The sequence below is a fragment of the Calidris pugnax genome, unplaced genomic scaffold (assembly GCF_001431845.1).
Source record: "Calidris pugnax isolate Ruff unplaced genomic scaffold, ASM143184v1 scaffold63, whole genome shotgun sequence".
Lineage (NCBI taxonomy): Eukaryota > Metazoa > Chordata > Aves > Charadriiformes > Scolopacidae > Calidris > Calidris pugnax.
Genome location: NW_015090852.1, coordinates 6900114 through 6915445, shown reverse-complemented (window position 1 = coordinate 6915445; position 15332 = coordinate 6900114). Strand labels below are relative to the sequence as shown.

The 15332-nt window shown below is 39.5% G+C and overlaps 1 protein-coding gene across 2 annotated transcripts in view; it reads right to left on the bottom strand.

Annotated features, from left to right (window-relative positions):
* Positions 1-14175, bottom strand: part of CRB1 (crumbs family member 1, photoreceptor morphogenesis associated) — a 107165-nt gene extending 92990 nt beyond the window's left edge. For both annotated transcript variants that reach the window (XM_014943297.1, XM_014943300.1), the window contains exon 1: positions 13837-14175. In XM_014943297.1, coding sequence (XP_014798783.1) covers positions 13837-13912 — 76 coding nt within the window. In that variant the 5' untranslated portion in view covers positions 13913-14175. The remainder of the gene's footprint in view (positions 1-13836) is intronic.
* Between the last annotated feature and the right edge of the window lie 1157 nt (positions 14176-15332).

Below are 15332 nucleotides of genomic sequence, written 5' to 3'. Positions count from 1 at the left end.
AAAAAAGTCCTTGAATAGCATAAACATCACTTAGCAACAACTAAAACCAGTAGGTATTATTGATATTTCTTTCACAGCAATCACTAGAATGAAAATGTACTCTTTCCCAGCTGAAAAAAGGACAGACACATTCTCATAAGGGCAAATAAAGGACAGGTGTACAGGTGATAAGGGGCTAAATTCTGGCACCAGACTCAGTATGGCAGTACTTCTGCTCTTCTGAAGGCTTGTGCACAGTGAGGTGCTATTCACCTTTAGAGCAGTTTTCAGGATTTAAAATTAAGCACTGATCTTGCAGTGAGTCTGTGAACTTGCTCTTTGTGCATGTGTTCTCTACATTCTTCCTCAGCCTTAGAGGTAGGGAGAATGAAGGGTTTTCTTATTGTTTCTGTCCTGTTTCTGAACATCAGGATAATCAGATATAAGAGGGTTCAGATGGACATTAGGCAATATCATTGCAATTTTGGAAAACAAAAATCCCCACTGTTAGTGACTTCTGAATGACTTTATAAATATCACTGAAGAGGTTTAAGAAAAGTGAACTCCTAAATAGCTTCAAGGAAGTAACATGCTATAAACTCCTCAAAATACTTCAGAGGTAGTATTTTCAAGTATAAGAAATAGGTGTTAACTGTTTGAAATTGAAAAGGCTAAATACTTCCCAAATACTGCATTTACTGCATATTATAATTTATTTTAAGGAAGTAGGTTGAATAGTTAACAAATTTTCTTACTTGTTGCTTATGAAATAACTTGCAAGCATTTCTATGGCTATTTTTATTCTATCATTATCCTATTCCTGTACGATGTCTGTTTGCAGCTCATGACAACATTAAATCTAAAAGCATCAAACCTGGGTGACTTTTTTAGATGAACCGCAAATTTTATCCATAGATGCAGTAGCAATGCTCTAAGTAAGCTGTTTAACCTGATTGTAGTATAAGTTATATATTGCTTAGGGCTTACTTTTCCTCCTTGCCCAGTCAAGTTTTGTTAACCTGAAAATAGTCTGCCATTTTGAATTGACCATCAGCTGGAGAAGAGTGTGTTTCTTGCCTGGGGCTCAGATGCCTCCTCCCATTAGTGTTCACACCTCAGCCATCATGTGCTTCTAGTAATCACTGAATCTCACCAATCCTCACAAAGGAAAGTCTATAGGATGGCAAGTTAGTGAGTATAAAGAGTGTATTGGTCCCTTTGTTAAAGAAGGCTAAGAGTTATCAAATGAAAGAAGTGATATACAAAGGAAAGCCAGTGACGGCTTACATTTGTTGTAAGAATGAATAACGTTTAATTGTTTTATCTTTAAAAAAAGAGAATACTTTCCATATTACAGATCTCAACAAAAAGCTGGAAAATGTGTATGGCCCTTCCCCACAATATAGATATTGATATGTAAGTATAACATATGAAGTGAGAAACACAAGACCTAAATTTAGTGGTTTGAACAGGGAGATCATTTCAATTGTATTCACAGCACACTCACTGCAAGCAAGGTATTCACTTTGCCTTTCTCCAGCTCAGCATTCTCACCTGTAAAAATGCTGCCTACTTGCAAGCTATAAGGTTCCATGTGCTTACGTTTTCTAAAACATGCAATTTACCTCATGAGGAAAAAGCTGAAGTATTTTTATGGAAAATAATTTCTCTGCACGTTTGCAAGGAAGAGAAAGACACACACTTCTTCCACGCTTGCATGACTCTGCTGGCTTTGGGCACAATCACACCTTTAACGACAACTTTAAAGGTAGTAAAAAATCTTTGAGTCTAAACTGATGTCTAAATTTAAACTCAATACCCAAGTGTAAGTGCTCAGAGGACAAATGACTTTTACAAGGTGAAATGCTGGACTGACCTTGAACATGAAAGCAAAGCCCTTACTATTAGCACAGAAAAATGTTAAGAGTCCAAGATTTTGCTTGAGAAGTAGAACTAATTAGAGAAGATTAATAGAAATGAGGCATGTAATAGCTGGAATAGGGCATGACTGCAGTATGAAAGGTTGAATCACTGGACCTATTATTGAGGTCAAGATCTTTACAACACTTTAAGTTTTTTAAAAGCAAGTGACAACTTTTGCAGATGTTTCTGTGGCAGCTGAAGGTTCATTAAAACATCCAAGCTCTGTTCCGAACATAGGACGTTCCCCTGTGTTAAGATTGTTTTCAGCCTTGATGTCAGGATACATTTCTGAGCATGGGGTCTTATTCAGGACCGTATTCGCATTCCTACTGCTCTGCAAAGGGTCCTGAAGAGATAGTCACTGAGTTTGCACTAGAGTGGAAACACAGTGGAGATTTTGGATTTTTTTAAATAAAGCTAGTAACTGATTTTTTTCTTTTTTTTTTTTTTTTTTTTTTTCCCCAAATGGAGTCTGAAGTATAAGTTGCAGTCTTTTTTCTCATGCTTTCCACTTTCTGATTTTTCTTGTCACTAACCAGCTTCCCACAAACTCTAATGATCTTTTTATTACTGACTGGCAATAAAGGTTCCAGAACTGGTTGGATAGCACTTCTGATATACTCCCTGAAACGAGTGCCTTACCAGTGCTGTAGCAACAGGCCCAGTTAAACTGAAAATGATTTACATAATGGTTCACATGGAATGGCTAGGGTTGAAAGGGACTTCTGGAAGTTGTCTAGTCCAACCTACTTGCTCAAAACTGCATCAGCTAGAGCAGAAAGCTCAGCACCTATTACCTATGATATGTGTACTTTTCAGAACTTTCCGTAATGATTTTATTTTTGGGAAGCCAGCTTTACTATAAGCATGCGTAACCACATGCCTGTGGTTAAGGGAAGTGTTGGTGCTCATCAGTGATTGCAGAAAAGAATCAGTCACCCATGAAGACCGGGAATTCTTCAGGCTGACTCAGAGCCACAGCATAAAAGATGTGCAGGGTTAAAAGAAGACAGGGAAATCAGTCTCATCTCTCTGGATGTTTGCAGTTGTGTTAATAAAAGTAAGGAAAGGGTTCCCCTATCTGTAGAAAAGTTGACACAGCATGTCTGAAACTGAAGCACAATTAAATAGTGTTGGTAAGTTGTTGTGTGGGTTTCCTCTAGAACAACATGTTTCTATGCTAGCCCAAATAAGAAATGACACAACTCAGCATGCAAACATATTTCTGATTGCTGCTTATTTGTTGCAAAAAAAATGCTGTGAAGTGTAATAACAGTGTCCATTTGCTTTTAGTAGTAAAGAAGAATGCAGTTCCTTCATAGTTTCATTTAAGAGCTGGGATATAATGAGCAGATATTGTTGTTCCCAGCCAATCAAATTCTTTAATTAAGATTAGAGAATGTAGTCCTACTTCTGATGCATCCCAAGTATCTCAAAAGTCTCCATTCTCCTTCAGCTTGAAAAGAAACCACTCTTGATTACAACCACAAACTTCTGGTTACATAAAGCAAAGCCATGCTGGTCCTGACTGGACATAGAAATGAGTGGACTATTGAAGTTAAACCAGAATATATAAAACCAAAATTAACTCTGCTGAGCGCTACTCATGGAATATGAGAAGTACCTACTACATATGTATATCCTAGTGCAGTAAAACCTGTTGTCTGTCTCCAAACAAACATCTGTTTGGAGATGATGTTGGGGAAACAGCAGGTCCACTGTAAGCTATTTTCCTCAGTCACTGAGAGTGAGAGTGCCTACAGTGATCTGTAGGAACAGAAAGTTGCCATATGACTATGAGCAGGTGGGCACTTCCCCCAACCAAACTACAATATCTGAAGGAGTGTTTTTGGCTTTTAGGCTATAGTAGAAGTGATGTAGTGGAAGCAGATCTGGTTTTGTTCTGCTGTGTGCGCAGAACTGAATCTTCTTCTGTTCTTACTTCTTTCCATCGCTTGTCAGATCAATTAGGTCAGTCTGTTTGCTGGAGACATTTTTATCCAGATTCTTCAAAGGTGTTCACTGCCATTCCTTCCTTCTCCTGTTTAATCCCATGAGTTTTGCTCCAAATACCTCTGTCTTGTCACTTCACTATCATGGACAGTGGTGGAAGTTCCGAATTGTCTATTTGTCCTTCAGGAAATCCAATGCTTTTTGGAAACAGCATTTTGAATGTGAAAATGGCAATTGATTTTAGTCACTTTTCTCTTTGTGCAGTTTCCCATGAGCTCCAAAATGGGTAGATGTTAGATTAAATTGAATCAGACATTTAAGACATCCACAAGAGAGAACAGAACAGATAGTTCTTGTTATATCAAGCAGAGGGCGTTTTTACGTGGACTGAGGCTTGCAAAATGCTCAGTACCATTAGTAGTGAATAAAGAATTACGAATGTCAGCTGTATTTAAAGTGAGAGATGGGATGAGTTTAGCTAGAAAGTCTGAATTGGTGGGTCCTACTAAGTGTTGGCCAGATATTTTCTTTTTGTAGCTGCATTGTAGGGGCACCTATTTGCATTCTGCTGTCATGATATATACTGCTCCAAATACATACACAGAGTGGTCAAAGAGACTTGGATTATCATTCCCACAAGCACGTTTTCCATATTTTCCTATATTTCAAGGTAGGAATCAATGTGGAGCTTTACTTTCAAAATTCTTTCAACTTATGCTTTTTAGATTGAACAGGGAGAGGAAGACCCTACAAAGGCTTTACATGTTTTCATCCCATTCAATAGCTCTGATGTAATCTCTGGTATATCAGTGTCATTCTCTGGCTTCTTGTCTCCCTGCTTATTTCTTCCTTGCTTATTTCTTTTGTTATGCAGCCTCTATTTGCTTATCTTACAAGACTGGTGCCTTCTCTCTTCATGCCTTATCCAGGATGCTCTCAAGGGAGGGTAAGGGGCTGCTGGAGAAGAGCAGGTACAATTAGGACTTCTTTACACTGGGGCAGACCTCAGCAGTGTTTTTGCCCATTGCAGTTGAATTGCATCTCATGTGACCCGTAACTAACATTTTCAGAACTCTGTATGTAATTCTTGGCTCTGGTTTACTCTTCCACCCCACCAAAATGGGATCACCAGCAGATTGCTGTGGTATATCCACCATCGCCTGCTTGTATTTGAGAGAGAGACCCTGGGAAGATCCCTGTATAAATAACAAGGTACAGGCAGATGGGTGCAGATAGAACTCCTCTTGCATGCTTTGAGCCAGCTCTGATGCAGGTGCCATTTAGCTCAATTAGCACAGCCCAGTGCCTGACCTAACACACTCTGCCTTTCAGCATGAGCATTGGATTCAGCTACACCATTTTTCCACCAGAGGTGGCTGATGTCCAGGAAGCAGCAGCAAGGTGACATACCCTCAGAGGTTCTCTTTCCAGCTGACAGGAGGCTGGTGAGTTACGCTGCAGACTTTTTGCTGATAACAGAGCCCAATCTCTTCTTTCAGCTGTGTGGACATTTGACTATGTCCAGATTCATGGATGGTTAGCCATAGCTGGAGCGGTACCACAGCTGCTTTTTAAGTACCTACAAATTGCCACAAAGCTTAGCAAAACACATCTGAAGCTACTGCTGAATACAGATATCGTTTCAAGGCTAGAGTATTACAGTCAGAGTTTTGGATTCCCTGCCATAATCCATCAGTGCAGGTTACTTAAATTGCAGTTGCTTGGATCCTTGCAGACTGATGACTGTCTGTCTAAGTCCTTGCTTTGGCTTCCTGTCAAATTACATTGTTTTCAAAGTTCTCTAACTCACATTCAAAGAAAGGAAGAAATGTGTCACAGTCAAGTTCAGAGCTAGGGCCCTCCCTGTGGAACAAAGAGCTAGCAAAGTGCTCTGTACCAGCCCTCTTAGAAACCCCAACAAGGGAAAACAGGAGCTGACAAGGGAAGAGTGTGACCAATGCATGCTGCCTTTCGTCTACTCCTATAGCTCCCCTGGAAGTCTGAATGTGAATTTGAGCAGCTCTGGGCTTAACTATTTTGGAGGGCACTCAGCCTTTGGTAGTCCCACAATATAGGAGCATAGTGGTACCTCTCAGAAACTGTCCGAAAAGGCCCTTGTGTCCATGGCTGAGTATACTTAGGTTGGGGTGTGTGGGTTAGTTTGTTTACCCACAGTCTTGATCTTGAGCTCGATCACTGTGACTGAGGGCACTTTGAAGGAATGCCTCCTGTCTGCAGACTCCCTGACTAATGCAATTAAAGATGCTTTGTCTGTCTCATTATTTAAGGAAAGGTTAAGAGAACAGAATTTCAGTATGCTCAGCCTTGGGCAGGCAAGCAAGAGCAGTAAAAAGAAGCAAGGAGCTTCTCCCCGGAGCATCCACCCAGGCCACAATTATTCAAGCCCAGCGCTTCCCAGCACAGAAGGATGCACCAGGCAAGTGCCCTGATCCTTAGTTGCTGGAGCAGGGACACTGTACGCAACGGGTTAGCAGCCCATGCCCCTTTTCTACCCACAGAAATATTTAGCCCTAGAAATATTTTGATTTCTGTCCCCGCTGATAAGATTTCAGGCGGGCAGAAGCTGCCCTAACCCTGAAGTTGCAGCAGCAACTGCAGCCTTGCTTTGTTGATGCCGGGAGAGAAGCGTGTTCTGCTCAGCCTGGAGGAGTCCTTTAGAGCTCCAGTGGCAGCTGCGTGGTGCGTGTCACCCCGTGTCAGCCTGCCCCCTGAGAAGCCTTGTCAATTGGAGTATTTGTCAAAAGACGGAAGCAAGTTTCTGTTGACCCATTTTATGGGTGAATAAAATATAATCAATATAAAGTAAACATAAGAGTCTCATTGGAAAAAGGTTTTTCTGGGTTGGGTTGGTTTTTTTTTTTTGCTATTTGCTGGTGTGAGAGGGCTTTCCTACATTATGGCACTATGAATGGCTGAGGAAACAGCAAGGTACAGTGAGAACTTATGAAACATGTCGGTCTCTAAAACCAACAAATTAATCTGTAATATCAATCTAGAAAATAATATGTATCATTTATCTACTCGCCACCTACTGCCTGTGACTCTAGATGAATCAATTAGGTTTAAAGGCTTCCCTTAGAATATGTAAACATCAAGACCTTATTTTAATTTTGGACCACCACAAAGAGCAAAGGAATAACCAGGGTTATCTGGAGATTAAGGCATTGTCTGAATGATTTTCTTAATGCTGAGATGGGAATTAGAAAAAAACAACAAGTAGAAATATCCTTGAGAGGTCTTTGGCTGCAAAAGCCCTGTAGGCAGGATCAAAGGCACTTAGCTTGCTATTTCTCTAACTTATTTATTAGAGGGAATGCACTGAGTATCAGGAGTTAAGGAAAATGAACTAACACATGTCTTTTATTGCTTGGTAGCTGGTAGGATAGATACATATACTTTTTAAACTTTAACGTTTTATAAATAAGTGATTTTTATTGTCATAAAAATAAAATGTTAAACTTCTATTAGATGAAGCATCAGTGATGCTGCTCCTAGAACAGTGTTAATTTGCTGTAGCATGTTCCGAAAGGCCACTTGAAAGAGTTCCTTAGGAATTTCCTGATACTTTTTTTTGGTGCAGTATGTTCCAGTCTTGTATTGCCTTTTCCTACAGAGTGAGAAGTTGTCTGTAAAATTTAGGTTAAGCAAGCAAGCCATGTTTTCCACTGCTTCTCAGGTTTTTGACCATGAAAATTATGCTACTAATAATCCATTCGTTATTGATATTTTCTTGATTGTACTGCCAGTATATCAAGTATGCTCAAATTGCAAGTAAAAAGATAAGTGATTTGACTCCAAAATCTGGAAATCAGTCTATGTGATCTCTAGCACGGGGGGTACTATCTATCCCCATCATAATGAATGCTTTCAGTAGCTAAAGTGCTTATTCAAAGTCTAGGGTGTGAAAAAACTAGGAGTAGGTATTTGGTGTCTCAAAGAATAAGAGTAAACTGTTTTCTGACTGAAATTTATGCAACAATTTTGTTGTTAATGTAACAAATGGGGCTGGGTTCAGGGCTGCCTTTGTTTTGAACAGCAGATAATCCCCATTTGTGCAGGAGGGCAGGGAGCCATCTGCTTTCTCAGCTCAGGAGCTGTGCCTGAGCTGCCCCGGAGCTTCAGTGCCACCACAGCCCTTGGGGCAAGTAGGGACATGTACTTCTCTGGGGCTCCATCATCTGAGATCTTCACAGATCACACCCAAGCTGGTGCTGACTGCCCTTCATTTGTGTAACACACCAGCTGTGAAACAGCAGTCTAGACAATCTTTGGCATATATTTATCTGATCTGTTAATTTAAAAGTTCTTATACAGAGATTTAATTATCCTTCAATTGGTGAAAGTTCACTTAAATCTTCCATGCTGCATGTGGAATCTATTATTTTGCACAGCCTGCCCTTCCAAAGGTCACAGGGAGCAAGGGAACTTGTCGTCTTCCTTGATTGCCATTCTCTTTTGTGTAGTTAAGACTGTAATCATGTCCCCTCTCAGGATTCTCTTCCCATTACCCTTTCTCATAGGGCACATCTTTCTAAGTATCTTCCTATTTTTGCTGTCCCTTTTCAGCATTTTCCTGATTGCCTCTGTCCTGCTCACAGCAGCACTCAAAACTGCATATAGCCAGTGCTGAATAGTGGATTGATTACTCTCCCGTGTCTTACATATCATTTTCCTGTCAACACATAACAGCAAAATATTTGCCTTTCCATATAGCTTTTCAGTAGGGAGGTACTCAATTTGGCCATCAAGATTTGAGCGTTCTCTAAACAGTGGTTGTTTTTTTCCTGAGTTTCCTCCTGCAGAGAGGAAAAGGCACAGAGAGTTGCACTGGGACAGAACTGCCCGGGTGTCCTAGGTTCATCAAAAGTAGCACAGGGAAAAAAACCTGTGGATAGATAGATACAGATGTAAACTTTGTGTGGAGATATCTTTGAAAGGTATGATGCACTTTAACGTTCCAGTATCAGATTCTCTAGTACATTATCACTGATGCTGCACAATATATCAATGTTTCAAGATCCGTGCGAGGTCTGTGCTGCTGGCTGAGTGATAAACCACCCCTTTGCCCAACATCCCTTCTTTCCCATCAGCCTCTTTCCTAATAGGTCATTAGTCACAAACAACACCCGCCTATAGAGATTGGTCATTGTTCCTTGACTGTGAACACATCATTCAGTGTTTTATCCTGTATTGCCATAATCAATGTCATTTGAGGGCTAAACTTTCAAAGATGATGATTTCTTGCATTGTAATTTCTGGATAACTAATACAGGACGTGGGGAAATGTTTAACCTCCAAAGGTTCTGTGTCGACAGTTCTCATTTTACAAAGCACACAGCAGAAACATTGTCTGTGACCTGGCAGTTTTGCTTTGCTACTGGAATAGCAGGTGTAGCACTTTAAGGATGCTTTGTAAGAATTTGAATTGAAAGGCTCAAATACAGGTGTGGTTGGGATGTCACTTCTATGCAAATAAAGACACCTCCTTGCTTAAAAACTATAGGGTTACTACTTTACATTCTTAGGTTTTCTTTTGATTCCAGAGATGGAGATGTTATCTGTAATAAAATATACAAACAGAAAGGAAAAAACAAAACCCAACACCCTTACAATTGGATCAGGAAGCTGTTGCTTTAAATTCACTTAAGATGATGGCAAACATCTGAAAGATACTTCTTTTTTATACCATACTGATGCAACATATGACAGCTAGGACAGAGGCAAAGCTGCAGGGCTCCTGGTGCTTGTGCTCAGACATTGCTGATTGCAGCCCTGACGGGCACCGTGCTCCACAACAGGCTAATGAGGATCTGCTGAAATAACAAATCTTCGATGAACTCATCAAATGCGCATCCCAACAATACTTTGCTGGAAAGCTACTTGCATCATCTGAGCGTGCTTGAGGGATGAGAAGTATGAGCAAAACCACAAATCTCTTTATAAATAGAGCTTTATTCCTAACACAGTAATTAAGCAGTAATTAGAAGTTGTGTGGGTAACGGGAATAGTTGCAGGAAATTGAAAGACCTTGTCCATGGGGAAAATTGCATAGTGCCAACATATCAGAGGAGAGGAAAATGGGTGCAAGTAAAGCCCAGATGTTTTGCTCACAGCAATCACAAATTAAATTCCCTTTTTAATTTATAAACATTTTGGGGAACAATGATGAAGTAAAGAGTAATTTTTTTTCAGCTCTGCAGAAAGGTCATGAAGTCATTAAATTGGAATATAAATAGTTCTGAAATTAAAATATTTTTAACTGAATTTTTGCCAAAAGGAAAAGAAGATAATTCTGTATTAGTGATAATCAAATGTAAAGCCTATAGAAAAAGAAAATGAGAAAGAAAAAGAAAGGTGAGTTGCTGGATGTTGGATTAAGATAAAAGGCAAAAATAATTGTTTTTTTGTGGTCTAACATCTTCTTCATGTTTTGTGTTTTGGAGATTGTAAAAAAAAATGCAGAGAATTATAAAATACTATATATAACACTTGAGCATCCATAGGTTAGAGAGACTCTTTGGTATCTAAGCATGGATACCAATGGCATGGTAATGGAAGATAATTAGTGTATTTTATCTGATTTAATTTTGTCCAAATAATGTAAAATCTACCAGTATCAGCCAAACAAATTTGCAACAGAGGCACAGGATAATTAAGAGAAATTAAGAGAAAGAGGTACAGGATAATTAAGAAAAGAAGGTAGAGTTTTCTTTTAACTGATTCATAACTCCATCAGTAAGCCAGTGTCGAAGGGAAACAACCTGTGGAATATGTCTTTTGCAGAGGCCCAAGAAACAGGTAGCACATGAATTTGGGGCTAGATTCTAGCAATTCCCTTTCCCCAGGCTTGCTGCTTTGTGGCATAGTTTTGGTGATGAACTCTGTGGTGACATCAAGACAACAGAATGTGAATTAGGATAAACGTTGCCTGCTAGCAGAGAAGCCCTGCCCCTGGATGGATGTACAATCTCCACACCTTCACCAGCAGCAACCCCCCACCTCAGGGATAAGAAAACAGCAAACATCAGAGCAACCTGACAGATGTTCTTGCCCCAAGGCAGGCCAGTGTACAAACAAGGAGGCATCAAGGGCTTCTTTACAGTAGGCTCTTTTTTTTTTCTGTGCCAAGGACTAAGCCCACAATGTTTTTGGAAACATAACTTTTCAGGATGGAAATATATCTGTTTTTTTATCAAGTACACATATTTCTGAGCACCTATATTTGTACTTCTACAGGTGTTGCACCTAACAGCACCACATATTGGGGCTCCAGTAGGCTAAATTAATTACAAGTGATCTTTCCAAAAGCATTTTATAAAATGGGAATAAAAAAAAAAAAAAATTAGATATTGTTTGTAAGAAGGCTGTGATTTACAGGTTAAGTGGTTTGATGTTAAGTGTTGTTATTAGTGATAATAATGTAAAATAACATTTTTACTTATCCTGGGGATTCAAAAGGAACCACAAGTGACAGGACTACATTCTATAATACCTTAGTCTTCAACTTCATATAAGATTTATGTGCAGCCAGAAGACTCAAGTAAAACTTTACCATCTATTCAACACTTAGTGTTGTACAGGAATTAAAAAAGGGTATCTCATAATATATTCCAAAGAACACATGAGCCATTCTACTAATAAGAGGGCACACACGATTATTTCAATAACGTTGAACAACTTTCTTTGTATTTCTTTTTAGTTCAATATTCAAGAGTCTGTATGGGACACTTCTGGGTGTATACATACCTCTATTCACCTCAGGAAAATGGGTGATCTGAAAAGTTATACGCAGGTGTGTTTTTAGGAAGCCTTGGCTTCTGAATACTATTTATTTCCCAAGCTGTTTAGAATGAATAATTATAAGGAAGACTTTACGCAGGACCTAAGATTAGAATCCTTTGGGGGAAGACAAGTCCAGTAAATTGATCTTAAAAATATGTCTGATATAACTTTCATAAATATCAGCAATCATCTCTGTTCTGTTTTATCCTCAGCTTTTCTATCTTGGTCTTTCTCAGCTTTAATTTCTAAGTAATGAAGTAGTTGCAGGCAATTCTTCTGCTTCTATTTCTGTTTTGTCTGTGCGCAGTTAGTTTTTTATCAACAGAGATTGTTAGCAGTTTCAAATGACATACAAGCTTTCTCGAGAGAAAATACCTATCAAGATTATTAAATACACTGCATCAATAGATACAGATATGTTCCTGAGCCTTATTCTGGCTCCTGCTGTAGCTGCTCCATCCTGGTATATCAATTTGTATCACATCAGTTTGTGACAGCCACAGATCTACCTGAGAAGGAGAGTACTCCAGTGCTGAAAAGTCATTTGCTTGAGACCGGCCATATGCCCATAACCCAGAGAAAACTCATGCAACATCTGAAATGTCATCCCAGCCAACTGTGCTAAGGGAAAGGCACAAAATGACATACAAGTACTTTTCCTTCCTTTGGCATCCCGCACTAAGCAGAGCTCACCCAAGGTCAAAGCCAAAACTTGTGTTTTTTTAACTGATACTTGAGGGGGGGGGGCTGTTCTTGTTTACATTCTAGCAATGCTTTGTTTCCATATGATGTTTTTAGTGTGACCTTTTTAATTTTATAAGCACTTAACTTTTTATTCCCTTTCCCAAAGCTTTTACATTTTGTTTTATTTTGCCTGCCTCATGTATAAATGAAATTTTCTTAACTAACACTACTCCTGTTGCTTTCTTTTAATTAGACAGCAGCCTATGTCTCAGAGACTTTCTGGTTGTTCATCCCAGTATACAGATATATAAAATTGCTTTTTGAAAGTGGAAGATCCATTTTAATTTTTTTTTTATTTTTTTTTTTTCAGGATACATCCTGTTGTGAGTTAATTTAGAAAGAACATTTTGGCTTCCCTGATTCACATCAGTACATCCCCAAAGAACGAAACTACTAGGATAAAATGATGTTTCTATGACATTCTGTACTTTTTCCTATATCTTAAAGTGTGGGGTTGTTTTGTTTTCTTTCAGCGCTGGTTGATCCAACTGCATCTGTTTGCTTTTCAGACGTTAATTTATGTTGGGCTGTAAACTGTCCAAGTAACAATTTGAGTGATGCAGCAACAGAAGGTGACCCAGATTACACAACATTGTACGCTAATGCCAAGTCTTCTTGTTTAATGGCAGCTGCTCAAAGCTTTGTCTTATTGTGATTCACATTCAACAGACACAAATCAAACACGCTCCTCAGACAGACACACATCCTGCCTGTCTTCATTTTAAACATGTTCAAGAGCTATTGCTTTTCATAAACATATATCAGCCTCACCAGCTGAGGCCATTTAGCCTCCTTGGCTTGTATTTACTCTCAGCCATCTGACAAAATTATCAAGGAAACCCACTGTGACTTCCAATATTTTGCATACTTCTGTTTATGTGGAAGTTTGCCGAGAATATTTCTCTATAAAAATAGTTGAACTTTTATACTCCCTCATAATTGAGATATTTAGAACACCAAATATATCACAGTTGTTTAATAACTGATTTCTCTAGAGGTTGTAATTAAAAATGCTTATATAACAAAGCAGTGGGTACTACTAAAATACATAACATGAACAGCATTAGCAAAGGATAAATTAGTCTAGTTCTTAATCAGATAGGTTTACTATTACTGTATGAATAGTATCAAAATGCAGACTTTAAAGTACAGGTACAGTTTTACCAGCACATTTTATTGCTGTACTTTCAATACAAGAAGCAAGGCATCAAACATGCTTTCATTCTTCATTTAAAAAAAAAAAGTTTAAGCACAAAGATCAGGAAAGCTATCGTGCTACGAGTTTGTACAACTTAGTTTCATGGACAAAATCTTTTTGGCATCTCCATCAAATTTTTAAAGCCTTCTGACAACAAAAGCTTCCTGCTAGAAGCGCACATCTAGCCATCTACCCAGAGGACATGTCAGAACAATAAGAAAAAGCACAAATCTTACTTTTTAAATGGATGAGCAGCAAAAAACTGAGGTAGAAGATGAGTAGAGAGTTAATTCTTGAATGAGCCATATTCATCTTGATAGGACATCCTCTGCGGAGTTGCCTGTTGTCCAAAGGGCTGGTGCTGATCCTCACTGCTTCCTCCTCATCTATGAAACTAAGGTAAGACCCAAGGCACCCAGTCCCCTACAAGCCATCTTTGCCTGTGCCCCTCATCAGCCTGTTCACTGCAAACCTACAGACTTTGATTCAAAAGGCAGTTGTACTTGTTAAGGTTTTACTTTGGCAGGTCCGAGTGATTTTTCAAACCTGGTGCAGATTTGTCTGGGAGCTGGACTGGAGTCTTTCCCCAGCTTTCTGCTGCTGAACCGTGCAGTGAGCGGTGCGCTCTGCCTGGCTGACACTGCACAGCTGAGAAGGCACAGTGAGTGCTCTTTTAACCTTTCGAAATGCATCACACATTATCTTCTACTAAACCTCCATTACATCACACTCCTCCTGATTCAGCGTACAAACGCTTTATGCTTTCCTGCGTAAAGTCAGCTAACAAGCACTTTCTGCTAACTGCGTTTTTTGTGTATCTGACCTCATTAGCACATGAAGTAACAAGATGAAAACATCCCCATTCCCAATATTTTTTGTAGTTAGATATTAGCCTGTTCTCCTCCACAATCTTTTCTTTTGGTTTGGTTTTGTTGTTATTGTTTACGCTGGATTTGAATGCTTTTGCCATCACTAAAAAGCATAATAACTGGGAGCTGGCACAGGTCTTCCGAGCTTCAGTGTTGTGATTTTGAATTGCTGAGAGAGAAACCAGTCACTTACAGACTCAGGAGGCAAGATGAATAAGAGAAGGGGACGGGGGACAAGGAGATGGACTCCATTTCTTTCTAGCCAGAGCTGGCTTTAGACAGCTGTGGCTGGTAAAAGTGCAATGAGTCTGCCCGTACTCGGAGGAGCTTTCCCCAGTGGGCACGGCAGTGCAGCACCCACTGCCTGTTTGGCAGTGAATCTCCTCTTTCCACCATCTTCACTTCTACCAGTCTTTCTGTCCCTTGGTCCTCAGCGCTTCCAGCCCACTCTCCTTGTCACAGGGCAGAGACCAGTTATTCCCAGCCCAGGAACAACCCTGAAAAATCTGCTTGGCCATTGCAATGTTTTAATACTGTAAAACAGGTAACGATCAATACATTTGGGATTGTCTTTTGTCCTCACTGATTCAGTGGAATCTTGATCCCCAGTTCAGGAAGCCTTTGATAATGTGTTTAATTTTACACGTACACTTTATGGAACTAAGCCCAGACTTAAAGTCAAGCATATGCTTAAGGCCTCAGGTGAGTAGGGAGCAGACTGTTCATGCCAACATGAATTTGTTGTTTATAATGGGTAGGTATTTTCACATCCACTCTTTCAGCTCGGCGAACTGAATAATTTAAAAATTTTGTTTATAATGGGTAGGTATTTTCACATCCATTCTTTCAGCTCCTGCTGCAAG